Source organism: Antechinus flavipes, chromosome 6 (assembly GCF_016432865.1).
Source record: "Antechinus flavipes isolate AdamAnt ecotype Samford, QLD, Australia chromosome 6, AdamAnt_v2, whole genome shotgun sequence".
Lineage (NCBI taxonomy): Eukaryota > Metazoa > Chordata > Mammalia > Dasyuromorphia > Dasyuridae > Antechinus > Antechinus flavipes.
In genome coordinates, this window is record NC_067403.1 from 210,151,808 (window position 1) to 210,179,686 (window position 27,879).

Below are 27,879 nucleotides of genomic sequence, written 5' to 3' on the forward strand. Positions count from 1 at the left end.
CTCCTCCTCCAGCCCTCCATTCTCTCCCCTCCCACTTTTCTTCCCTTCTCTTTCCAGTCCCTGATTCTCTCTCCCTCTTCACTCTTCCTACTTTGACGACCCTCCTCCTCACCTTCCAATTTTTTCCCCTCCTCCCTCCCACTTTTCTCCTCCTCCTCCAGCCCTCCATTTTCTCTCCTCCCATTTTTCTTTTTTCCCTCCCATTCTCTCCCTCTCCCACTTTGACCCTCTTCCTCCTCCTCCTCCTCCTCACCTACGGTTCTTTCCCCTCCCCCTTATCCCACGTTAATCCTCCTCCTCCTCCTCCTGCCCCCATTCTCTCCCCTCCCACTTTTCTCCTCCTCCGGCCCTCCATTCTCTCCCCTCCCACTTTTCTCCTCCTCCTCTCCTGTTCTCCTTTTCTCTTTCCAGCCCCTATTTGCTCCCCCTCTCATTTTCCCCTTCTCTTTTCCATTCTTTCTCTCCCCATTTCTCTTTCCGAAGTTCTTTCCCCTCCCTCCTTCCTAATCTTTCTCTATCTCCTTTTCAACAAACCCCGCCCCTTCACGGTCTTTCCTTCCCTATCGGCCAGCATCCCCAACCACGCCCTCTCTCCTCCCGCCTCCTCTCCTCCAGGACCGCTGTGTGTATGTGTTTGTGTGTCTCGAGCGACGTGAGTAAAGAGGAGGGTTTGAGGAGGGGGAAGGGCGGAGCCACAGATTTCGCGCCAAAATCGCGTAGCACGTATCCTCCCCCCGCGGGCAACGTAGCGCCCTCCTTTTTTTTCAAACCCCAAACTGGGCGGGGATTGGTGGGTTGGGCGTTCACGTGATTAACGGTCGCGGGAAGCCGCGTAGCCCGAACCTCGCTGGCAGATCCGCTCGGACCTCACCAGCTCGGAATAGCCGCTGCCGCCGCTTCGGAGCCGCGACCCCGGTTCTCGCCCCCGCTCCCGGCCGGCGCCAGCGCCCGCGGTGACGTCCAGCCTAGGCGCGGGAGCCGGAGCTGCCCCGGCCGCCGCCGCCGCCCCTGCCGAGCTCCCCGGGCCGCACGTGGCGGTCCCGCCCCCTCGGCCCCAGCTCCCGGTCCCGGCCCCCATGAGCTTCCAGAGCCGGCACCAGGCGCCGCCGCCCCGCGGCCGGCCCGGAGTCTCCTGCGCGCTGCGGCAGAAGCTCATCTTCTCCCCGGGCAGCGACTGCGAGGAGGAGGAAGAAGAAGAGGAGGAGGAGGACGAGGGCAGCGGCCACAGCACCGGGGAGGACTCGGCCTTCCAGGAGCCCGACTCGCCGCTGCCGCCCGCCCGCAGCCCCGCAGCCCCGGGACCCGCCTCCGAGCCCGAGCCCGGCAGCAGCCGGCGCGCCCGGCCCCCAGCTCCGGGCCCGCGGGAGGAGGAGATGCCGCCCGCCGACGGGGGAAGTCCCGGGGACGGGGACACTGGCGGCGCCGAGGGTGACTCGTGGGAAGAGGAGGGATTCGGCTCGTCGTCCCCGGTCAAGTCCCCCGGCGCCTCCGCCTCCTACTACCTGAGCAGCCCCTTGTCGCCGCTCCGCGGGGACCGCTCCCCGCGCGGCCGCCAGCGCCGGGACGGCTCGTGCTCGCCAGTGCCCGACTACCCGGGCACGCCGCCGCACAAGACCTTCCGCAAGCTGCGGCTCTTCGACACGCCGCACACCCCGAAGGTGAGGCCGGGGGCGCGATCCTCGGCGGGGAGAGGGCCGGACTTTAAAGGGGACCCCCTCGGGGCTGCGGCTGCGGGCGCGGGGCCGGGATCCCCGGAGTTGGGCGGGGGGGGGGGTGGCCCTGCCGCCGAACAGTTACATAAGCCCCGGACCCGGCGCCGCGGGCTTGGCACCGAGCACTTCCAGCGTCCGTTACTGTTATGTAACTGAACAATGAGCCTCCCGCAACGTCCCGGGCCCTTTCTCCGCCTCCCAGTACTCCCCCCCGGGGATCTCTGCCGATCTGGGGGCGGCGGTCCCTGCTTCTGTCCGCCCCGGGGCGGTGGTCGCCGGGGGCCAGCAACCCAGCCCCCTGCTTTTACCTCGGCCGGAACGCTGGCTTGGGGCTAACAAAAACCTGCTCCTTACAAAGTTTGGGGAGGATGTGCCAGGGGGCCTGGTTTCAGTAAAGCCCCGAGGCCCTAACTCCCGAGGGTCCCGGGAGCAGGCACAGTTTTGTCGGTTGGAATCTTGAAGAGTTGGAGTTTTCAATTAAAAGCCTTACCTTGATGCGTTTTTAGTTTAATTTCCTAGGTTGTGTTCGATTCTACGGCTGTTAAATTGGCGGTAGCGGGGACACAGTGCAACAATACCCACATTTTTGGGTCATTTTCTAAAAACGCGCTTTGTTGAAGATGCCTTTTGTCCCCGTCTCCCTGGAACCCTTCCTTGGGAGAAAAGAACACTAAGAATTTAGGCAAAAGCTTTTACACGTTGAGCTGTCAGAACCTTTAATGGCCCTTTCTGGGACAAAGCCTGTTTTCTATTTACTTTTTAAGACAAATGACATCATTTATATATCAGCGTAAAATAGGAATGTCTGTGTGAACGAATATAATATTTAAAGATACGGAATACACGTGTATATATGTATACACTCGTGTGTTTATGTGTACACACCGAACGTCAAAGCTTCGAAACTTCAGTCTACATAATGGTGTCTTCAACTTCCAAACTTTCATTTGAGCTCCCTAATCTTTCTCTTTCACTCTGGGCAGGCCGCTTAATACCTGCAATAGGCATTTGTGAACATTTGTCCAATGAATGAATGTCTCCTCTGGTCAAGCCAGTGGGAAAGTTAGTCTCTTAAAATTCTAAGTGATTCCAGAAAGAAGTTAGCAGAAACATAGAATTTTATCAAAGCAATACTGCTTAACCGGAGTATTTGAGCCTGTTTCCTTGTTTATCCAGCCTTCAAGATGGTGGTAGTGTGAGGCTCCAAGTTGTCCTTGTTATTGGTCAGCTTGGCCCATCCCACATCCCCGGGAGTCCGTTTGTGAGGGCTGGGGGAGGGATACTGGAGTTTCTGGCTGCTTGCCCCTCCTATCGATTGGTCTAAGCATTGAAAGGATTTGTTTAGGAACTCGCCACCTTCTACACCAGCCAAACAGATTGCTTTTTTTTTCATTTCAGTTTTTACGGAAAAACGAACTTTTACTGAAAAATAAAGGATTCATTTCAACTTCATTTTTTTTTTATTGCTTCCGAGGAATTGTGTTATAATTTAACTAAGTTACTTTTTCAAAAAGTAGACTAAACTTGAGAAATCTTCTGAACCAGATAAACAACCTTGTTCCTCCAGGAATTACAGGCTTATGAGATTTTTTTGGATTGTTTCTTTTTTCTTGTTGTTTTGTTTTTGTTTTTGCTGCCAGATAGCCGATTGAGCATTATAAATTATTTCTTACTTTAATGGTGGGGAGGCTAAATGGGCCAAGTGGGAGTGAGGGAGGATGTTGTTGGTCATCTTAGATAACTGACAAAATTTTCTTGTTATAATCTAGAGTTTGCTATCCAAAGCTCGAGGAATAGATTCCAGCTCTGTTAAACTCCGTGGTGGTTCTCTGTTCATGAGCTCAGGAAGATCAGAAAAACAAGGTTTTGACATGAGACAGACCCCTCAAGTGAATATTAATCCCTTCACTCCAGATTCATTGTTGCTTCATTCTTCTGGACAGTGCCGGCGCCGGAAGAGAACACACTGGAATGAGTATGTTATTTGATATTGTCATCCAATGTTATTTTGAAGCCTTTTATACACTTGAATGAAATAAAAATTTGTGGTCAATGGCTCTATTTATTATTAGTTTCTAGACTGTGTTGTATTCCAGAGATTCTCAAGTGATAGAAGTATGCTTAGCTATAAATTATGTGGATATTATTTTCTGTTGAAAAGGGACCTTTGTAGAGCAGGAAGAAATAAAAGATTGCCTGTACACCTTGAAAGAAGACATTAAAAGCTTGAAATAAGAGGTAGTACTGAATACTGTTATAACAGAGATGGAGTGCCATTGATGATGTAGACTGACAGCTTCATGAGGTAGTAAGATCCTGGTCTTTGCAAGAATTTACACAGAATTGAGATACTTTCTAGGAACTTTTTCCAGCTCATAGGTTCTATTACTAAATTCTAGGTTGGGAAAATGAACTAAAAAGGTTTGAGGAGAGAGTTGTAGGAGTGTTGGGGAATTACTCTTATTTGATAACCAAAAAACAAATGCGGGGTGAAGATTTTCATCCTAAAGCTGATTAGTAATCTTACCTTAAAAATCTTTGTGGGAGAGGTACTTGGTTAATTTCTTATAAGTTGTATTTTCACAGCATTCTCATATTAAGAGACCTTTACTAATCTGTATACACTTGCCAGATGATGCTTAGGTCAGGTGCTGGACTATATCTTCTGAGTATGTTGATAGAAAGCACCAATTCTCATTTTAGCTCCTGTGATGAAGACATGGAAGCAAGTGATGGAGAGCTTGAAGATGAGACTACCAGGCCTGCCAAGGTAGGTTGTTAGTTGCCTCCTCCTATTTTATGCCATCTTTTGTTGACCTGACTTTATATAAAACTTTTGAAACAGTCTCTTTTTTTTTTTTTCTTACAGAGAATTACAATTACAGAAAGTAACATGAAATCAAGATATGAAAGTGAATTTCATGAACTGGAGAAGATTGGGTCAGGAGAATTTGGCTCAGTATTTAAGTGTGTAAAGAGGTTGGATGGATGTATCTATGCCATAAAGCGATCAAAAAAGCCATTGGCTGGTTCTGTTGATGAGTAAGTATTTTTTTAACCCCAATCTTTATATGCTCCTTTATTAGAGATAGTTTGTTAAACTCTTGAGTTATAGCTTCATTCAAGTTCTAAATTTAAAATAGTCTTCAAATTTGGAAAAGTGTTGTTCTGGTCAGTTTTACTTTCTTTCCGAGTGAGTTGCAGTTTTGGACCTGGGAATATTTGAAGTTTAGTATGAAATTGGGACATAATTGTACTGTCTTTTAAAAAAAAGTAGATTTCTATGGATATCTTTTGTTTTTACTCAGCCCACGTTTCCTTCTTTCCTTTTCCTTCCCCTCCCAGAGAACTGTCTCTTAGAACAAATTATTATTATTATTATTTTTAAAGATGATGAGAAAAGTACTTATCAAAACAAATTGACATACACAAGTCTAAATTTGAAGCAATATTTCAAACTGTGGACCTCCTTCAGAGGATGTCTTCTCATGCCCCTCTTATTTTGAGACCATGCTTGTTTGTAATTTTGCAACATTCACTTTTGTTTTATGATAGTTCTTTTCATTTGCATTGTTGTAATCATTGTGTACATTGTTTTCCTGGCTCTCTTTATTCTATTCTACATCAATTCATATAGATCTGCCCATATATCGTATTCATAATCTATATCTTTTTTGGGGGGAGGGGTTTGGTTCTTTTCCAAGCCAATTTGAGTTAAGTGACTTGCCCAGGATTATTTCACAGCTAGCAAATGCCAAGGGTCCAAGGCTGGATTCCCATGCAGGGCCTTGTGCTCTCTCTTTTGACACCCAGCTGCCCCGTCTACATTGGTTCTTTGCTTTTTTTTTTTTTTTTTTTTTCTTTTTCTTCCTTCTTTCCTTTCCTCCTCTCCATTCCTCCCTCCTACAGTTAGGGAATGTTAAGTATTGGTACATCAATTCATAAAGCACAGAAATATTCCATTACATGAATTCCATTAGACTTACCACTTATGGATATCCACGATATTGTTTCTAGTTCTTTGCTACCATAAAAAGTACTGCCATGAATGTTTTGTATGTCATTAGTCTTCTGGGGAGAGGAGGGTATTCTGGACCAAATGGTATGATCATTTTAACAGTTTTATTTACAAAATTCCAGATTACTTTCTAGAATTACATAGTTCCATTAATTAGGGAATTTGTATTCCTGTCTTTGCAGGAGCCCTTTAGCATAGACTATTTTTGGTTTTTATCACCTTTACCAGTTTGCTGGGGTTGAGATGGGGTCGTTTTGATGTGCATTTCTCTTTATTACTTATAAGTGACTTTAGAAATTCTTTGAAATGGTTATTAACAGTTTGCAATACTCTTGAGAACTGGCTTGTGTCTTATATGTTTTTCTTAGTTTTTAAATTTTCTTAGCATCTTAGTTTTTTTTTTTTTTTTTTTTTTTTTTTTTCCTGTTTTGGATATCAAACCCTTCTCAGAAATTCCCTCAGTTTAGCTTTTCTGCATCAAAGAATTAGACATGGCTAAATAGGGGCAGCTAGGTGGCGCAGTGGAGAGCGCACCAGCCCTGAAGTCAGGAGACCTGAGTTCAAATGTGGCCTCAGACACTTAAGACTTCCTAGCTGTGTGACCCTAGTCAAGTAAGCAAGTCACTTAACTCCAACTGCCTCAACCAAAAAAAAAAAAAAAAGAAGTGGCTAAACAAGTGCTTCGTCCTGATCCAAGACCTCTTTATGGGGTGACCTATGATAGGGTGAAGTTGCCTGGTTTATGTTGGTACTGACCTCAGACTTCTTATACAGACAGAATGCTTTAAGAGAAGTTTATGCTCATGCAGTACTTGGACAGCATTCTCATGTGGTTCGATACTTCTCCGCGTGGGCAGAAGATGATCACATGCTGATACAGAATGAATATTGTAATGGTAAGCTAGACATTTTCTTGGGGGAGGGGGGGGGGTTGTTTAAAACATTTTGTTTTCCCATTTCTTCCCAAAGGAGGAAACCTGAGAAGCCAGAAAAGGCTTTAAAGTTCAAAAACTGTGATTCATGTCCTAACTACTATTTATACTCAGTTTCTGTAAAGTGGAAAGTATCTTCTTCAAGCTGCTTATCTCTTGTAGTTAGTTCTTTTTAGAGTAGAATTATGTGATTATGAATGTATTTGTTGTAAACTGTAAAGCACTGTCAGCTGTTATTGATAGTTGTCTGAAAACAGTTATTCCTAAGGTCACTTAAAATCTTTAATTCTACTGTTGTCTTTTTTATATCAATTTAGTTTAAACAAGCATTTGTCTTCAGTTGCCTTTCTAAAGAGAACCTAAAAAGGCTAGGAAGAATCCATTTTCCTTCTAGCTAAAACACTATATCAACTTTTTTTTTTAAATAAGTATATTTCCACATTGCCTTTGCATGAGCAGTGAGTTACAGGTGTAGAATGGGGTCTTATGCTTTTTTCTTTCTCTTGCTGCTCATTAAGTAGAAAACACAGCAATTTTCTAATCTCGCTGAAAAGTCACTAAAAATAGGAAAAGTAACAGGCATCATAGTGGACTTTTCAATACAAACAAACCCTTTATCCTGCTGTACTGCACTATTCTGTGCAGTATAGGTAGCAAGTAATAGTTTTGGGGGGAAGATGGGTGAAAGGTAGGGAAAAAATTTTGAGCGTCATTATATTACTAGAGAAACTGTCTACACATATTTGCTCTGTTTTCTCATTGTTCAGTCACATCTCAAACTTAGGAAAACTAGCTTCTAATACCACTGGCCTGAAATGATTTTCTAAGATTATCAAAGGTTTCATAATTATTAAAGCTGATGGCCAGGTCTTGGTCCTCTTCCCTCTTGACTTCTGTAGTTTGTGATACTGTTGACCATTCTCTCCTAGTTAGTCTCTCTTTCTTCTATTTTTCTTATATAACTTTCCATGTTTCTTGACTATTCTATAGGATAAAGGCCTTTGCTATCTGGCTCCATCAGACCTTTCCAGATTTATTTCATATTACACCTCTTTCCACATTACATTTTTACCAAACCAGCTTACTTGTTCCCAGAGCTTCTCATTTCCAGCCTTCATTTCTTTGCATAAACTACACTCTTATGCCTTGGATACTGCTCTCTGTTTCTGCATGGGAGAATTCTTTGTTGCCTTCAAAATTAGGTACTTGCCTAGTTAATAGGAAGCCTTTCCTGATCTCTCTAAGTGGGAGTGTTCTCTCTCTCAAATTAACTTGTGTAAGTATAGCATCCCCCCAAATAGACTATAAATTCTTAGAGGAAAGGGATGAAGGATAGTTTTTCAGTTCATCCTTGTATCCCCAATATTTGACAATAAGACCTTGAAAATAATAGAACTTCAAAACAGTTCCAGTTGTTCAGTAATGAAGAAAATCATATACACCCAGAGAGAGGCTTGTGGGAACTAAGTGTGGACCATTACATAGCATTTTCATGCTTTCTGTTGATGTTTGCTTGCATTTTGTTTTCCTTCTCAGTTTTTTTATTTCTAGATCCAATTTTTCTTTTGTAGCAAGATAACTGTATAAATATGTATACATGTATTAGATTTTAACAATATTTTAACATATTTAACATGTATTGGATTACCTGCCATCTAGGGGATTGGGTGGGGGAAAGGAGGGAAACATTTGGAACAGAAGGTTTTGCAAGGGTCAACATTGAAAAATTATCTAGGCATATGTTTTGTAAACGAAAAGCTCTAACCTAAAAATAAATAAATAAACAAACAAATAAATAAATAAGTAAATAAATGGTACTAAAAAAAAAAGAAAGAAAATGGTAGAACATAAAAGTTTATTGAATTAAGTTGACTTAGGGTCAAGCTGTGTGAGCCAAGAATTTGCTCCAGTCATTTGAGAAAACTTCTCTTGCCATTTAGGCTCTAGAAGATTGTCTTGTCTCCCTTTCTGGCTATGTTCCTGTAAAACCATCTACAACTGATGTTCTACTAACTTTTGTTCGTTTGTAAACCTCCTGCAGCCTGGCTCCTGACCCCATCTTATGTCTTTGGAAAGTACCATCGATCTTCTGATTGCCCAGTCTGGTGGCACCTTCTTGATCCTCGTCCCTCTGCAGCTTGTCCCTTGTGAATGACTCTTCTCGGTACTTTGTTGTCTAGGTTTTCCTGGCCCTGCTCTGTCCTGGTCTCCTTCTGAGCCTCCTTGGCTGGATCTTTCTCCAGGTCCTGTCTGACAAAGTGTGTGACATCCAAAGACTCTGATCTGGGCTCCCCACCCCTTCTTCATTATCTTAGTTGGTGATCTTACCGACTGCTTATGAGTTCAATTACTTCTGATCGGCTTCTCTTCAGATCTATTTGTCCAGCCTTCCTCTCTTTGGCTACAGTCTGACATCACCAGCTGCCTGTCGGGCACCTAAGGCTGAATGCCTGCAGGAATCTCCAACCCAGCAAACACAATGCCTCCTTCTCACCATGTCTGTCCTTGATCACCTCCTGCTTGGACTGTGGCAGTAATCTTCTGAGGAGCCCCCTGCCCAGGTCTCTCCCCTTCAGTCCGTCCTCCGTTCAGCAGCTACACCTGATGCCCAGGGCCCCAAGCAAAAAATGGAAGTCGACTTTAGTACTCTCAGATCCAAGATAAACCCTCTGTGTGTAAAAGTCCTTCACAATCTGTCCTCTTCCTTCGATCCAGTTTTCTCATGCTTGCCACCTTCCACGTACTGGACGATCTGTTGACACTGGCCTCCTTGCTGTTAGGCTCGTCTCCCAGGTCCAGGCCATCTCACCGGCGGTCCTGCCTGCTCGAAATGCTCTCCCTTGAGCATTCTGGCTTCCTTGCAGAAGTCCTGCTCTGGTTCTTCCCTTAATGGCGGTGCCTTCCCTCTGATAGTATCTGTCTTCTACATTGCATGGATACTATGTAAACGGTTGTGGGCGTGTTGTTTCCCGTTGGAATGGGAAGAGCTCTGCAGAGTGTCAGCCCATAGTACAGGCCCTACCATATGGTAAATGTTGGATGATGGAAGGCCACAAGCATTTGTTAAATTCTGAAAATGCAACATGTGCTAGGGGAGAAGCCAGGAACACACACAAGGTTCTTGACCTCCTGAAGCTTTTAATTAAATAGGGGCAATAAGATAACAGCCAACTCATGATATAGAGTAGAACAGGGTAAGTGCCTAAAGCAAGTGCTAACAGAGTTTTATAGAAATGTTGAAAGGTCATTGTTAGCTGAAGGTTGTCTGACCTGTGTAAAGAATTTACGTATCTGTGAGGGCTAGGTCTAAGGCCAGGGAACAGTGAGCAGAGGCGATTGTATAGTCTTCCCTGGAACAGAAGAAACTGACATCAGATAGTTTAAAGGGGCTTAGGTTAGAGGAACTGAGGATTCCGACTGGAGAACTGGTGTCTGTCCCAGCCATAGAGACATGGAGAAGTTGTTCTATTAGATTGGGTCGCATAAAGGGCCAAGGATAATGTTAATACCAGCCTGTTTTTCTTTTGTGAGATTTGAATACTTGTATGAGAGTTAATTACAAGGAAGAAATTCTAAAAGCTCTTTGTGCTTGTTCTCACATAGAGAGAATTTCTTTGGGAGTAACCAAAGAAGCATAACTTCCCTCTAAAATCAAGGGACTTGATTGAAAATATTTCAGAAGGAAAAAACTAATTTGTCTTATCTTTGTCAGGTGGAAGCTTAGGGGATGCCATAAGTGAAAACTACAGAAGCATGAATTATTTTTCGGAAACAGAACTTAAAGATCTCCTCTTACAAGTTGCTCGTGGCTTGAAATACATTCACTCGATGTCATTGGTACACATGGATATTAAGCCTAGTAAGTATAATATCTTTAAGTTTTGCTCTTGGAGGCCACATTAACTGATCTTAATTGAAACTTCTTAGTAAGTTTTCTTTTGTTAGCTTCGAGTGCCTTTCTTCTGATGGGTTCTCCTCTAAAGCATCATGTATGGAGGTGACCCTGGATTCTCAAAAACTGCACTAGCAGGTCTTAGCAAAGTAGGAAGACTTCAGGTATAAGTTGGCATTTGACTAAAAAAAGACAGGCCATCAGCAGGTTGGCCACTAAATGATGATTTTTTTTTTTTTTCACATATAGAGATATCTATTAAAGAGTGGAGGGGGTGATATCTGAGTTGGGGTGAGAGGGCAGCATCCATGCTGGTGAAGTCAAATCAGTGATTTTGCCAGTTCTTAAAATATTGAAGTTAAAAAGCTTTATGTTTCCCTTAATAGCTAACATTTATGTAGCACTTTAAAGGTTTGCAAAGTGTTTTACAAATGTTATCATTGACTAAAAAGTTTGAATAACTTATTCTGTTAAAAACTGGAAGAGTGTCAGGGAATTCTATCTTACAGTTCTTGACTCAGTATAAGTTATTTGAGTATTTTTTAAATGTTTTTTAAGAACTTTGTAATAAATGTACACATCCAGAGACATCAATGGAAACTTGCAATGTATATATATGTAACTCTTCCCAGTCCTTATGGCTGAAATGCTGAGAAAAATAAATATCCCTGGAGAAATATCCCATGGTAATGTAGTGATGTAGCAGTCTGTGGTCCTTTGAGGCTGAGAAAGGAGTCATTTGGCTACTGTGGCTAAAAGTACTAGCTGGAGCTGTTCTCCGGAAGAGATGTGAGGAACAGAAATTGTCCCTGTCCTTTTTCTAGAGCAGTGTAAATTATAGAAGCACAGCTGAAAGGGACCTTACAAGGCCCTTGAGTCCAGGAGTTTAGTTTTACAGACATAGTCTTGAGGGGCCCACAAAGGACCTGGCAATGGCCATGGGAGAATGTTTTTCTTTGCCTGACTCTGGGCTGTGGGGGACCCACAGACATGTGGTGTTCTTGACTTTCTGGTGTGTGTCTCTTGATTAGATAATTCTCAGAACCCATACCTTCCCCTTGTGCCTTTATGACTATTGTTAATTTATGTCTGATGATGGTGGAGCGGTTTGCCATCTCCTCCCCCATTTTACAGATGAGGAATTGAGGCAAACAGGAGTTAAGGGACTTGCCCAGGGTCCCAGCTAGGAAATGTCTGAGTCTGGACTGAAACGCCACTCTTGCTGACTCTAGGCCTGGTGCTTTATGTACTGGCACACAAGTAGGGAATTCAGGGTTAAGAACCTGGAGCTCTTTGGAAGGGAGGGGACAAAAAGAGCAGTGACTGGCACTTTGGCAACTGAGCTGTTGGACTGTTCCATCTCGAGGTAGTTACTCAAGTGCCTGCCCCTTGCCTGGTCCCCCATCTGCAAAATGACATGATAGTGTTTTAGCTGAGGACTTTACACAGTTGTTGTGGGTCTCAGAGAAGGGTATGTTCAGTAATAATAAGGTAGTAAAATCCCTGATAAAGTCCACACTAATATGTCATTGATTCAAGTGTAGCATTAATACTTCAGTTAGTCTGAAATTAATGGAATTTGACTTAAACTTTGAAACTTGTATTGATATTTTTTCAAATGGAATTTTTATTTCTGCTCACAGCTTTTTTTCCCCTTTTGGTAGGTAATATTTTTATATCTAGAGTGTCAATCCCAGGTACAACTGAGGAAGGGGATGAAGATGATTGGGTAGCCAATAAAGTCATTTTTAAAATAGGTAAGAAATCTAGATCATTAGAAGATTACTATTTATATTAGCACAATAAAATAAGCTATTTCATGTGACTTAACTTTTGCTTTGCCTAGGTGATCTTGGACATGTAACGAGGATATCTAGTCCTCAAGTAGAAGAAGGTGATAGCCGCTTCCTTGCCAATGAAGTTTTACAAGAGGTAACTTGAGCTGCCTGTGCTGAATCCGACTTCAAAAGTTACAGCCAGTACTAACTGGGGCCTTTGAGGTTTTACCCTGGTAAAATGAAAATTCCTTGAGGATAGAGATCATTTTGCTTTTTTGTCCTTGTTCTTCCCTTGAATATAATAAGTGCTTAACAGTGTTTAATTAAATACTCTGTGCCATCTGTGTGAAAGACCCTGACATAATGTTGCCCCATCCATATCAGCCTTGAGTAATGTCATATATGACTCTAACCAAACCTTAGAGTTACATTGTAGAGCTTGATGGAACTAACTGCCTCTCTGATGTTTTGCGTAACACTGAGTTTCTCTGGATATTGAGTAATACTAAGTTAGGTATGTCTATCAAAATGCCTGGAGATTAGAAGATTTAGGAAGTGATGTTATCGGTTTAAAATATGTAAGGGTTTTCACAAAAGCAGAACAGGTTAGACTTGTTTTGCTTGGCTTCAGCAGGGAAAATTACTACAGAGAAGTAAATTTTAACTCTGTCACTATGTAAGGAAAAACTTCTGAGACTTTAGTATTGTTTAAGATATAATGAAAGGACTATTGAGCCTCTCCCTTTTTACATTTATTTTTTAAAATATATTTCAGGAATACATGTTTTCTCTTTCCCTACTGCCAAAATAATAATAATAACAATACATTTTTAAAAGCTATCAATAAATCTACACAGGCCAATAGAACATGGCCAAACCATATATATGTCTCATTCTGCATTTTAAATTTTATCACTTCTCTGGCAGGAGGTGAAATGGCATGTTTCATCTTTGGATTTGTGATTTTTATCATGACATTTATTAAAGAACCTAAAGTATTTTATAGTTGTTTTTCCTGGTTATGCTGTTGTTTTGGTATAAATTGTTCAGTTCTTTTCATTTCACTCTGCATTAGTTCATAGCAGTGTTCAGAGTTTCTTCTGAAACTGTCCATTTAATAATTTCTAATGCCATGGTAACATTTCATCATGTTTATGTATCATAACTTGTTAAGTCATTTCTTAATAGGTGAGTGCCCTTTTAATTTCTTTTCTTTTATTTGTGGCTATTATGAAAAAAGCTACTAAACTTATTTTTGTACACATCCTCTTCCTTTGACCTCTGTGGCCAGGTGGTCATGTGTTGGGTATAAGGTTCTGCCCAGTTTTTTATTGCTAGTCCAGCCAGTCTGAAGTCTGAATCCCCTGCCGTAAGGCTCCTCACCCTCGCCTCCAGCAGCATTTTTATGTCGCATATGTAAACAAGCTGTTACTGCTCTGAGACCATCTACTTCTTTGCCTGCAGAACTACACTCACTTGCCAAAGGCAGATATTTTTGCGCTGGCCCTCACTGTGGTGTGTGCTGCTGGCGCCGAGCCTCTCCCCACCAACGGAGACCAGTGGCACGAAATACGGCAGGGAAAGCTGCCCCGGATCCCCAGGTCCTCTCACAAGAACTGACGGATTTGCTGAAAGTGAGTGTGGGGTGGTTCTCCTGGCTCTGCCTCATCTTTCTGGGCGCAGGGATTGCCAAGGAGCTTCCCGTCTCCTGAGGGTCACTTTTCTTTCCCAAAGGTCATGATACACCCTGACCCTGAGAGGAGGCCCTCTGCCGTAGCCCTGGTCAAGCACTCGGTGCTGCTCTCTGCCTCCAGGAAGAGCGCTGAGCAGTTACGCATCGAGCTGAATGCAGAAAAATTCAAGAACTCCCTCCTGCAGAAGTAAGTCCTTGGAGGTGGGAGCCTCGCCCTCTAGTCATTGGGTTCTGTTCCCTTCCTTTCTGAACTCATCTCTTGCTATTCCTTGCACCAGATTTTAAGGAAAGGGAAAACCAGTTCAGTAAAACCAAGAAGATCCCTGATGGCGGTCGGCAGTTAGCCAGTGATCCTTAACTCGAGTCCCCCCAAGTCTTACCAAGAAGAGAGAAAGGAGCTTTTCCCCATCCATTTTCTGGACCCCCTTGGTCCTTACAATTGCATATAGTGGACAATTCTTTTTTGTTGTTCCTTCTTAGATGGCCAAGATTATTGTGTGGATTGTCGTCCTAGCTTTATTTACTTTACTTCTGGATCAGTTCGTGTAACTTTTCCCAAGCTTTCCTGAATTGTTCATAATAGTTGCTTGGGGTGTGTGTGTGTGTGTGTGTGTGTGTGTGTGTTTTTAAACAGTACAACAATTTTCTGTTATTGTTGTTTGTCCCTTGTTCTCAAAGAGGATCCTGACATCAGGGAGGGGGTGCCATGACATGCCAGTGAATCAGATCCAAGGGAGGGAGGGCTGAGCAAGATCACCTGCCCCACTTTCCCCTCCAGAGCTATCTGGGTCCAGTGGCAGGATATAAATCAGGAGGACTGGAGGTGGCTCTGGAACCAGTGGGAGACCCTGACCTTTTTAAGCTAAGATCTTTAACAGGTCTCAGTTTGATCAAGGCAACGCCCATTTGTTGGTTAAGGCTGGTTACTTACATTCATGTCCATAATTTAGCCACGAGTATTGCTTCATTTGTAGTTCTTTGCTGTTATGGATATTTTGATGTATAAGAGACCTTTCTCTTTTTCATTTCCATAATACTATGTTATAGGGTACTTTTTAAAGAAGTAAAAAATAAATTCCGTTGGTTCAAATACAGGCTACATGCCTTCAAGGCTCTCTTGTGGAAAAAACATGTCAGTGCTGAAAGGCACTGGGTTAGTAGGTCATGCTCTGGTTGTATAAGGGCAAGCTAGGTTGGAGGGAAAGGGCAGCCTGTATTAAGACCAAAAACAGTAGCACTGCTCTGAGCTCTGCACCATAAGCAGATAATCTAGACTTCAGAGCCATTCCTTTTTTCCCCTCACCACTTTATTTTTTAAATAGTGTTTTATCTTTCCAAATACATGTCAAGGTAGTTTTCAGCATTCATTTTTGCAAAACTTTGTGTTCATGACAATCCTTCTAAGCTGGCTTTCTGTGGGAGAGAGCTTCATTACTCTTAGGTGTTAGTGTCCCCACTGCAGCAGATCTCAGCACTTTCTTCCATGCTTTTAGCAAATGCTCCACAGAGGAGTTGCCCAGCATCCTGGAAGTCTTCCTCTGGTTCTTTAAAGGGACTAGTGTATAACACTTAGGTGGTTGATCTGCTGTTCCTTTTCCCTTCTATTTCTGGCATCCTTTTCCCTCTTTTCAGTATTGGCTGTGCTTCAATTTCCCTACTATGATGGTTGTTCAGAACTGTATGGTTTTGAAAGAGTCTTTTCCCTGCTTTGCCTCCTTGACAACAGAAATAGAGACTGTAGGACTGGCTGAGAACCATTTATGTCTTAGCAGTTTTGTGGGTCTCAGTTAAAAAGATCTCGTGGAAGTTAATCTTTGGTAAGGGAGGTAGGCATCTTTAGGATTTATACAAAGAGATAATGCAGTGTTTAACCTATAGCAGATTACTTTCTGTCTTGGGAAGGAGAGGGGGGAGAAAAGGGAAAAAATTTGCAACGTAAGATTTTGCAGAGTTGAATGCTGAAAACAGTGCAGGCAAATACTTGATGGAGGTGTGTTTTAATGTTTTATCTTCAAATAAATTAAGACCTGCCTATGTCTGCCATTTGCTCCTCAGGATTTTGTCATCATTTAATGAACTTGCCAAGTACAGCACAACCCTGAATTCCTGCTTCCTCATTCTTTCTTTTTCCTCTTAGAGAACTAAAGAAAGCACAGATGGCAAAGGCGGCTGCAGAGGAGCGTGCACTATTTACAGACAGGATGGCCACTCGGTCCAGCACCCAGAGTAACAGAACAGCGCGACTCATTGGGAAGAAAATGAACCGCTCCGTTAGCCTGACCATATATTGAACTGGACCATGGACCTCTGCCTTAAACCTGTGACAAGAGCTGCAAAGATGGCCTCTCATTGCCCTCACTTGTTCCATCTTCCATGTCTATAGTTTGACTGAAACCCCTTTTGTGGGTTTTCCTGGTGAATTTGGAAGCTGTGTTCTGACCAGTGGTATTTATCTTGGACTCGGTATCTGGTCTTTGGGGTCAGTTTACCCAGGCCCGCGCCCGCTCCATGTTTTACCAGCTGTCCCAGGGTTAACCACTATTGTGGTCTGCTGCTTTGAGATTGCTATCGCATGGCGCACTAGAAGGCATTGATCTCTCCCTTACATCAATCAGGAGGACTGTATGGCCGTATTGCAAGTCAGAGTCTGCCTTTTTAAAAAGGAAAATATGTGCTGAGGTGACTCGGTACCAACCCCCGTAATGTACCTGGTGTCAAACCTTTTTTTGTTTAATTGTGAATTTTACTTGTATATCCAACTGGGAGCACTTTGTAGGCATTACATAACCCATGGGAGGATGGTCCCATGGGAGTATTTGCCTTGTGAATTTGCTGCTATCTTAGTTTTGTCTTTGCTGTAAAATTGTAGCATTAAAACAATCATTGTTAATAGGCTTTCTGTTGAAACAATTATGTGACACATATAAGCTGCTCAGGAAAAAGCAGCTTTCTCTCCCTTTTTTTCTTGGAAGCTAGTGCATTAGAAAGATGCACCTTTGTCTCTTTTTGGACTCTGTATTAATGTAGTATAATTATTACTGGTTTTGTAATTCTTCCCAATAATGGCCTTCCTGTCCTACCCTTTCCAATTTTTAAAGTGTTTCTCCCTCTTTCTTTTCCCTACTCCCAAGTATTTGTACTGGGCTGTACTGTTAGTCTGTTTTTAAATGTTTTTTGCCTGGTTTTTCTTTGATATTCATGTATATAAATTGATTTTGCTGATACTGTACAGACTTACAATCTGAAATACCTGAATGACTTCTCACTATTCCAAGTTCTTCAAGAAACATAACCTTGACTGTAAATTAGCCTCTTGAACTAATAATACAGACTGTTAGTGGATTTAGTGGGTTGGATATTGCCCCAAATAGAATTGGCTATTATTGGTTTGTTTGTCATTAATTTTGGTTTCAAACATGTTTACATTTGTCTGGGTTCAACTTCTATTTTTATTAGTGTTGATGAGCATATTAAAAGTCATTCGGAGCTTAGTGACTGTCTCTGAATGCCTTTGTGCTCTCCTGAGTTGGGTCTTGCATTTCATATAGCCAGAGTATGATTTCATTTGAAGGAAATACTATACCTAGAAGGAGAAAATCTGAATTTGTGTCCTATAACCATTGTTTAAAAATGACTCTTTCTGAGCAGATTATTTGACCTCTGGCTCAAATTACCTGTGAAAGTATCAACATCTCTATTTGTAGTAATGATACTACATTTAACCATAAAAGAGAGATGACACTTTTGCTTTATCTTCCTCAAAGAAATTATGGGTGGCAAGCACCTTGGGTAATTGTTAAATGCTATGTTTAATGACCTGTGCCATGCCATGACAAATTTGAAGACCTTTACTACTATGGAAATACTGATGGGGACAGATAGTTAGCATTTTTAGTTTAAAACAGGGCAGTTGATCAGTTCAAAAAGGGTTCGATGCTCATTGTTTAAATGTGATTTTCTCTATTCCTAGAAACATTTTTGTTGACCATAATAATTGTAACCGCTTGGTTTATGGTCCAAGAAATCTTAGATTCCTAGGTTTCTTGAAAATTGAGAAGATTTTCTTATTACAATTTTAAATGTTTGAAACATAAAAGTTGTGATCTTTGATAACTACACATTTGATTTCTGCGAACTGAAAAGATGGCAATTCTTTTCTATAGTTTCAGTTTGGGAACATTCTAATTGCCATTTCTGGCTTTTTGCATCCAGATCATTAGCAAACGATCTTTTAAATTGGAGAAAGATTGTACTTGGTATCAGACTAATAATTTCAAAATTTGGATGTGCAAATTGAAATACTGCTCAAAAGTGAGGTAGGTTGATTTCTGGAAAGACTTAGATGAACTGATGCTGAGTAAGGTGAGCAGAACCAGGAATTATTGTACACAGCAACAGCAAGAGTGTGATGATCAAGTGTGATAGACTTCGCTCTTCTGAGTAATTCAGTGATCCAAGGCAATTTCAGTAAATTTCAAATAGCAGAGAACCATGGACATCCAGAGATTGAACTGTGGACACTGAATGTGGATCGTAGCATGCCATTTTCACCCTTATTTTCTTGTTCATGATTTTTTTTTTAATTCTGATTTTTCTTTCTCAATATGACTCATGGAGATATGTTAAAAAAAAATGAGTGCACATGTATAACCTATATCAGATTGCTTGCTAGTGAGGGCCAGGGGAGAGGAGGAGAAAGGAAGGAGGAAAAAAATGGAATTTAGAATTTTACCAAAAACAAAAGTTGAAAACCACCTTTACATGTAATTGGAAAAACATACTATTAAAAGGGGAAAAAATGAGGCAGGTGGGAACAAATTACCCACAGGGAGTGTGTATTTAAAACAAAAGGAATCAGGTCCTCTAATACTTTTAAAGAAAACATACATTTTGAGTTAACATAAGTTTTGAGGTCACCTTGTTAAGCCAAAGAGAATCTAATTAAACTTCACTTTATGGATAAAGAAATCGAGTCTCCAGGAGCCGATGGGGCAGAACCAAGGCTTGGATTTGGGCTCTCTGCAATCCTGAGAACTTTTGGACAAATACCAGCTACTTGTGGTTCAATGCATTTGACCCAGCCCTGATCATCTCGACTTCCAGATTGAGGTATCACTACTGAAAGATTGCCGGCCTGTTCTTAATCCTCATGCTTGATACTTAGGGTGCTACTGAAAACCCCTTTGCAGGGAGGCCCTCCAGGACTCCCTCTCTGAGCCCTCTCCTTAAATACACTTCCCTCAGGACCGAATCCCCTCCTCCTGGACCTAGTTATGACCTCTACAAAAATGACATCTAAATCTGTACTTCTAGACCTAACTTCTTGTTTTAATCTCCTGACCTATATCTCCAGCCTTCTATTGGACATTACCTCAAACTTAGCTGCTTCTCCATTAAACCTGTTCCTCTCCACTTTCTTGTTCCTTTAAAAAAAAGTTAAATTTATTTTGTAGCATTTTGTTACAAATCTTCCCTTCTTCCATTATTAGAGAAGGCCACCATTTGACACAACTTTGTAAATATAGGTAAAGCTGTATTATTCATATTTCTATTTTTCAATTTTCTCCAAGTGAATAGCACCTTCATGGGTCTTTTGTAACTGATTTGAATATAATACTCAGAATCACTTGGTTGTTCACAGTTATTCTTTGAACAATATTACTGTTACTGTATATAGCATTCTTGGTTGTAACGCACATTTCACTTTTCATAATTTCATGCAAGTCTTAACATTTTTCTAAAATCAACCAGCTCATCTCTTTACAGCCCAATAGTAGCCCATCAACATTCATATACTATAGATTTTTTAGCTATTCCCCAATTGATGGCTTCCCCTCAAATTCCAGATTTTAGCATCAGTTTTCTTATTCCTGTGCCATCATTCTAATTGCTTCAGGTTAATGATGCATTATCTTTCATGTTCTTCTCTCAGTTCCCTCTTCTTTCTCTCTGCACAAGTTGCCCCATCCCAGCCATTCTTCCTTTATGACATTTCTCAAATCCTGTTCCCCTTCCCACTTGCCCAAGTTTAGGCCCTCACAACCTGTCTTCTGAACAAATAAAGTAGCTTTCTAGTTGCTTTCCTTGCCCATCTTCACCAAGGCTACCAAATAAATAGTTGTGATCACGCTGGATGGTAGTGCATCAATCAGTGCTTTCAACCTTTGTGACCCCTTTTGGGGCAAAGATCCTGAACTGGTTTGCTCTTTCCTTCTCCAGCTCATTTTACAGAGGAGGAAACTGAGGCAGACAGGGTTAAATGAAGCCTCAGGAAGATGAGTTTTCCTGACTCCAGGCTCAGTGCTCTAGGCCCTAAGATCCCAACATTCTATCTTCATGAAGAGGATCTAATGTGTCAAGGCTGTCCTCGATGAAAACAAAAATCAAGACTTTCAACCAACCAGCTAGTCAGGAAACATTTAAGGAGTTCCAGGTAGTTCAGGTAGTAGGTTAAGCCCTGCTTGAATCATAAACCATTGTTCCCTGTTTGTTTTTCAATCCAAAGTCTGGACTTTTTTTCGCTGCCTCTGCTACGTCTCTGTGCACGTCCCACATAGTTCATCCATGTCTGGCTATGGTATTTTCTTTTTCCATGTACTTTTGTGAGTGGAGATGCAACCTGAGCAGAGAACTAGATTTGGAGATAGAAGACTTGGATATTGAATCTGTGTGCCTTTGGGCTCCATATGACCTTGCCTGCAAAGACCCTGAAAGCTCCAAATCTTGTTATCTACCCCAAAGCACTAGAGGCCTTCCTCTGGTTCTTTCAAAACAACTGTGATCTCATCTGTTTGGGGGAACCTTCCATGACTTCACCCCTCATGCAAAGAGATTAAGTATTCATTGTAAAATAAATTGGAATCCGATGATAAAATATACAGTTATGTTCAAGTGGGGAATGGTGGAACAAACTGGCATATGATTATAATGGTATAATAATGAGAAATGGCTAATATGAAGAATAATTCAGAAACTTGGGAAGCCAAGTAAAATGAAGATTGAGCAAAGTAGGCAGGTCAGCAGAAAAATTTACTCAATATTGCAAAAAAAAAAAGAAAATGATCAATTTGGTGGCCAATAATGACGTTGCAGGACTGATGATGAAACGGGCTCAGAATGAGATGCATATTTCAGACAAATTTCATGGCGGTTTGGATTGTTCTTTGTTGCAAATGAGAGGTTCTTTTATTGGTAGGAAGTGAGAATAGTATTAAAAAGCAAAGCATCCATAAGCCATTTTTTTTTTTAAAGGGAAAAAGAAACAAAAATTCTCCATGAAAATCTCAGAGAGCATTTTATCAAGAATCAACAGGCCTGGGGCCCACCACCCATATCCATTCATATCTGAGTCCTGGTACTGTCAAGCAAATCAGTGAAAGTAAATTACAGGAAACATGGGGACTACCACAAAAGGTCTCTGCTTCCTGCACAGATGGGATTCCAGTCCCCTCTTCAGCATATAAACAATTGTGGTGAAACAGGCTTGTTTCTACAAGAGATATCAAGTTGCTGCAACCAGTCATGCCCCCCAAAATAGCCACAGAATCACAGATTTTCAGAACGAGAAGGGAACCTAGAGGTCTCTTGATCCAAACCAAACCTAAATCAGATTTCTCACCACACACCTGACACCATTCTCTCTTGACTTGACTTGGCTCCTCCAGGGAAGAGGGACCAACGGTTTCCATAGCCCCCTATTTCACCTTTGGGCAGCTCTACATGGCAGGAAGTTTTTCCTTTCATCAAGTCTCAACTTCTCCTTTTTTCAAGACCTACCCATTTTTCCTTGTTTTGCTCTCTGTATCCAAGTGAACCAAAAATCTAATTAATTTTTCATAGGACAACTTTACAGATGCTCAACAATGGATTAGCATATCCCCAGTCCTCTCCAGAAAAACACCCTCAATTTCTTCCTTCCCACATCCATGATCTTGGGATCTTTCACCTTCTTACCAATGAGCCTCCCTTAAAATATGGTATTTAGAGCTAGACACAATACTCTGTGTGCTTTGATAATAGCAAAGAGATAACACTATCAACTTCTTAATTATGAATTCTCATTAAAACCAAAGATTGCATTACCTTTTTACACTATCATATCACACTGATGATATTTATTAAGACTTAAAATCCACTCAGACCCTCAGATAGTTTTTAGTTGAACTACCATGAGGGAAGACCTCATTTGAATGGTCATTTTCCAGGCTCATTATAGAAAGGATTTTTTTTTTTTTAAGTTAAAGATTAGATGATGTTCAAGGTTCCAACTATGAAATTCTGTTGGCTCATCATTCCTCCTTCACTTTGTACTTGAGTTCCCTATGAAGAAGTTGCCAATTCATGTCAGAATTTGTGATAGAGAAGGAGAGGAAATGGGGGAAATTGTTCCCAAAGGATTCAGAAAAAGGATAGGAAACTACAACCTAAGATTCTACAAGGGGAAGTCAGCCCAGAAGTCAACTGAGGTAGGATGCTAAGTCCTCAGGAAGGAAACAGAGGAATAATTCTAAGACAAAGAAGAAATGGTCTGGAGCAGAAATGTCCATGTGGGCCAAACTAGATTAAATTAGTTGGGAAATAGCTAACAAAATAAATAAAATATAATGAAACATAGAAAATGCATTTTAAAACTAAGCCATCACATTGCCTGCAAGGATATTTACATGGGATTTAATGACCTCTTTTCTTATTTGATTCTGACACCATTATTCTAGGGAGACCCATGTAGGTGCAACAAAAACTTAACAATTATTATCCCAAGGTCATGGGTGTGGGAATGAAGAAATTGGGGGTGTTCTTCTGGAGAAGACCGGGGATATGCTAATCCATTGTTGAGTATTTGCAAGGTTGTCATATGAAAAATTAATTAGACTTTTGGTTCTGCTTGGACACAGAGAGCAAAACTATTTATTTATTTAAAATTTTTCAATATATTTTATTTTTCCCGATATATGTAAAGATAGTTTTCAACATTCATTTTTATAAAACTTTGTATTCCAAGTTTTTCTCCCTCCCTTCACCAAGATAATAAACAATCTGATATAGGTTAAATATGTACGATTCTTTTAAACATATTCATGTTGTACAAGAACAATCAGATCAAAAGGAAATAAATAAATAAATAAAAACAATTTGAAAATATTATGCATCTATCCACATTCAGTCTGGATGCAGATGGCATTTTCCATCCCTAGCCTATTACAATTGCCTTGAATCACCACATTGTTGAAAAGAGCCAAGTCTCTCACAGCTGATCATCACATAATCTTGTTACTCTAACTTAGACTTTAAAAAGATACATATAAATGATTGTACATCTATAATTTATATCAAATTGCTTGCTATCTTCAGGAACTGGGAGGTAAGGGAGGGAGGAAAAAAATTTGAAGCTCAAAATCTTAGAAAAATGAATGTTGAAAACTATCTTTACATTTAATTGGAAAAAAATACTATTGTGAATTTTTTTAAAAAGACAGGTACAAAAGATGGCATCATTGCCATACCAAACCCAGAGAGATTAGAAAATGTGTGAGACTCTATGGATGCTTTAGATAAAGTTGTTCACGAAAGAGAAGCTGGCTCTAAGACTCTGATAGATCAATAAAAGCCAAGACTAAGTGCTTTCAGAAAATATACATTAGAATGTATTATCTGACACAAGTACAACCAATGGTCAATAACTTGGCATCTAAATAAAAATACCACAAAAAGGTCCTTACATTGCCTTAAGTGGAGCAATTCATTAAACTGAGGTTCAAAAAGTACTTACTAGGGAAAGCCCAGAAGTTAAAAAAAAAAGTTTTTTTTCCCCAAAGTTTCCACACATCTCCTGAAGCCCCAATTTGAGATCTAACCAAGGATATAACAAATCTTCTTTCCCCCAGAACTATTTCACCTTGTAAAATTAGACTTTTTTTTTTAAAACTTAAATTGTAATTTGTAACATGGGGGGAAATTGCATATTTATTTTCATTAATCTCCAACTGAAATTTAACATTTCCTTCAATTATGCAGAAACATTATTCTGAGAGGGGGTCCAAAGATTTTGCTAAACTATCTAAGGAGTCTATGACATAAAAAATACAAATAAAAAAGATTAAGAACTTCTGTATTATCTATGAGGATTGTTTGGATATTTTGGGAAAGGGGGAGGTAAGGGAAGGAGGAAGAAAAAAAATTTGGAACTCAATCTTACAAAAGTGAATGTTGAAAACTATCTTTACATATAATTGGAAAAAATAAAATATCATTGGAAAGTTAAAAAAAATCTAATGTACTAGGCATATTATCATCGTCCTCATTTTATAGATGTATAAACTGAGATTCAAATAATTTAGTGTCACATCCCTAGTAAGTAATATGAACAGGAGGTGAATCCAGAGTTTCCAAATTCCCATGCGGGGATGCCTTTTCCCTTTGATTCCCAACTATGTCATGTTTTTTTTTGTTTTTTTTTCCCCTCACTCACCTCCTTGGGATGTTGAGTTCTCTCCAATTTTTTGAGATCTCTTTTTCTTTCTGTCCTCTTGAGGGTATTCTTCCTTCTATATACAATCCTGAACTTGGAATAAGTGTGTCCATGGGCAAAACATTTAATCTCTTTGAAGAACTCGTATCCTCATGCTCATCTAGATAATAATAATAGTAATAATAATAGCTGACATTTATATAGCCTTTTCTATATGACAGGCCTGAACTAAGTAGTTAACAAATATTATTTCATTTAATCCTTTTAATTCATTTAATATGTAATTTGTCTGGAGTCGTACAATTAGTAAGTAATTGAAGCAGGTTTTGAATTCAAGTCTTCCTGAGATTTAATAATCTTTATTGTAACCAACCAACAATCAATCAATCAAAAAGTACTTATTAAATGCTTAATATGATCTAGACATTAGGCTAAGGATAGAGAAATAAAGCAAAAATAATCCACTCTGTCCAAGAGCTTTTATACTAATAGGGGAGGCTGTACATACATGTTAGTGCTGAGTATGGAAGGAAAGCTTAGTGCTTAGTAGCAACTGTGCTTTTTTCATGGATGGGATGAGATCCAAACTTACTTAACCTTAGTTGTTAATCACTGTTACCTTAGGAAACAGGGGTCTCCTCAAGCATTGTTTCCCCTTCTCTTCCAGCAGGAAGAAAGGCACGTACTTGTCACAGACTACTGACCATGAAAATATCAAATATCCTTGAGCTGGAACACACCCATCATGGAATGGAGCAGGAAAGTGCCTCATATATTATTAAGTTGTTTCTTCAAGCAGAAAAAAAAAAAAGTGCATCCTCTGTAAGAACCCTGCCACAATTCTCTGTTAATAATTATGCATTCTGTTTGCCTCAGTTTCCTTATCTGAAAAATGAGCTGAATAAGAAAATGGTGAACCACGCCAATATCTCCGCCAAGAAGACCCCAAAATGGGATCATGAAGAGTCAGACATTACTGAAATGACTGAATAGCAACAAAATGGGATTGGCAAGATTGGAAGCAGGAGTGTGCTGGTGAATGTATAAACAATACAGATCCTAGTCTGGGACTATATGTATAAACCCCTTTAAGTTTAATCTGCATGAACCAAGAGAAAATTGTATACAGTAACAGCAAGATTATGTGATGATCAATTATACTAGACTTAAGTCTTCTCAGCATTACACTGATCCAAGACAATTCCAGTAGACTTGGTTTGGAAAATGCCATCCATCTTCAGAGAGAGAACTATGGAGAATGAATGCTGATCGATGAATGTTATTTTCACCTTTTTGTTTGCTTATTTGCTTTTTCTTTCTTTTGTTTTTTTCCCTTTTGGTCTGATTTTTCTTACATAACATGACAAATATGGATTTTTAACCTATATCAGATTGTTTGCTATTTTGGGGAGGAAGGAAAGTAAGAAAGGAAGGGAGAAAAAATTTGGGACACAAAATCTTAAATAAATGAATGTTGAAAACTATTTTTACATCTATTTGGAAAAATAAAAAAAACTATTAAGGAAAAAAAGTTTAATCTGCATTATTAAATCTCATCATCCAAGACCTGGAGTCAGGGAGGTCTGTTAAAATCCAGCCTTAGACACTTATTAGCTGTGTCACCCTGGCCAAGTCACTTAATCTCTGTCTACCTCATTTTCTTCCTGTAAAATGGGCATAATAGTAGCACCAGGATTTTGGGGGGATTAAATGAGATAATATTTTTGATATAAAAATGTAATTAATTTGAATAGTTTAATGTTTTAGCACACTTTCTGGTACATAATAGGTGCTTAATAAATGCTTATTTCCTTTCCCTCATTATCCAAAACAAAAAATTAAACTCTGACTTGTAACATTTTTCTTGGTGATTTCTGAAACAAAATGATCATGCGAAAATTTAAATCAGCTTTTACAAGACAAAAGTGCTTTAGAAATCATCTAACCCAAAACTTCTTAACCTGTGAGTTGAGATCCTGTATGGTAACAATACAGAGATCGAGAAAAATTTGGGAACTCATAAAATATATATAAATGCTCTACATCTTGCAGTATCAAATATTCTACCGAGATCCAATTTTTTATGTAAAAAGAAACAAGCATTAGTTTGCAAATTTGCTTAAATTTTAAAATTTTTTAATAATTTTGTAATGAATGGTAAAATTATATGTATGCCACAGAATTGTTTTAAAATAAATTTCTTTATGTTTTTATTCAGCAAATGTTTGATTTATATAACTACTTTATATCCCTAAGTTCATGTGAAAATTTCTTAAGTGAAAAAGGATCCAAAATGAAAGAAGTCCCTATCAAATCCAAACCTCTTATTTTTACAGAAGAACTAACTAAAGCCAAAAGGGGAATGGGATTTGTGCAAGGCCACAAAGAGTAAGTGGCGGAGCTGGGATTTGATCTCTGTGTGACATTGGTCTAGGCAATCGCCCTGCTTCATCAGCAACAGAATGAAGGTAGACCAGATGGCCCTAAAACCTTTCCAGCGCTAATTCCCTACCTGATTCCTCTTTACCTCAATAGAACATTCACTTAAAAGCAAGAACATAAGTTACAAACTCATCCTCCCGCTTTCCTAGGGAGCAGCTCTCCTGTCAGTGTGTGCTTGGTTGTGAACCTCATTTTCCTCCCCTAGAAAGGGAAGGTGTTAAAGCAGTTGACCCCCAACCTGCTCTAAACACAGGATCTTTTGACTCTCCCAACATTTGCTAAGCAAGCAAAAAAGGAGCTAGGTCGAATTACATTTTATTCCAAACAGTTTTAATCTCTTGGCTTCTGGAACTTGACAGCCTGCTCAGGACTATGAACAATTAGTAAATTATTAGCCAATACTTCTGGAATCCCCTGCCTCCCCCCCACAAGAGTCTAGAAGAGAAAGCCTGCCTTTCACTCACAGCTTCCCTAGCAAAACTCCCCAAGTGATGTTCCAAACACTTACTTCAGTATTGGAAGGATCCTTGGTTTCATGAGGTGGGAAATGGGGATGGGGAGGGAGTTTCCCTCTTTCCCCTGAGAATCACTGCCTCTCAATGTCTTAGCAGGCAATCTTTGTAAGTTGCTGTGTCCATAAAAATAAAACTTAAAAACCCAAAACAAACAGACTCCTCCCCAGGTGATGGTCTCCAGTAAGGAACTTCAGCTCAGTTCTCAGAGTGGACCTTTGCCAGTTCCTCATTCCTCAAAGCCCTGGCACCCGGTATAGATAGATGGGCGAGAGTTGCGGAAGCTCGGGCTCCCCTGGCACAGCCTCTGAGATCCTGGGGTCTCCTCCCTCCCCACGACGAGCTGAGCCATCCGAGCTCTGTCCCCCGTTTTTGTTTGTTTGGCTACTTCTTGAGTTACCAAGTCTACAAAACAAAGAACTTGGGCTCCTT

At 40.5% G+C, this 27,879-nt stretch overlaps 1 protein-coding gene and 1 long non-coding RNA gene across 2 annotated transcripts; one reads left to right on the top strand and one right to left on the bottom strand.

Annotated features, from left to right (window-relative positions):
* The first annotated feature begins 983 nt into the window (after window positions 1–983).
* On the top strand, window positions 984–17,516 carry WEE1 (WEE1 G2 checkpoint kinase). Its single transcript, XM_051963829.1, is given in 12 exon segments — window positions 984–1,658; window positions 3,482–3,687; window positions 4,416–4,482; window positions 4,582–4,754; window positions 6,505–6,626; window positions 10,375–10,521; window positions 12,219–12,311; window positions 12,401–12,486; window positions 13,797–13,923; window positions 13,926–13,966; window positions 14,067–14,212; window positions 16,163–17,516. Coding segments are annotated over 12 exon segments (1,944 nt in total). The 5' UTR covers window positions 984–1,076; the 3' UTR covers window positions 16,317–17,516.
* Window positions 3,695–27,834, bottom strand: LOC127539629 (uncharacterized). Its single transcript, XR_007948003.1, has 3 exons — window positions 27,444–27,834; window positions 24,494–24,653; window positions 3,695–4,418 (listed from the first exon to the last, which is right to left on the bottom strand). It is a non-coding gene; the product is annotated as an uncharacterized LOC127539629 (long non-coding RNA).
* Between the last annotated feature and the right edge of the window lie 45 nt (window positions 27,835–27,879).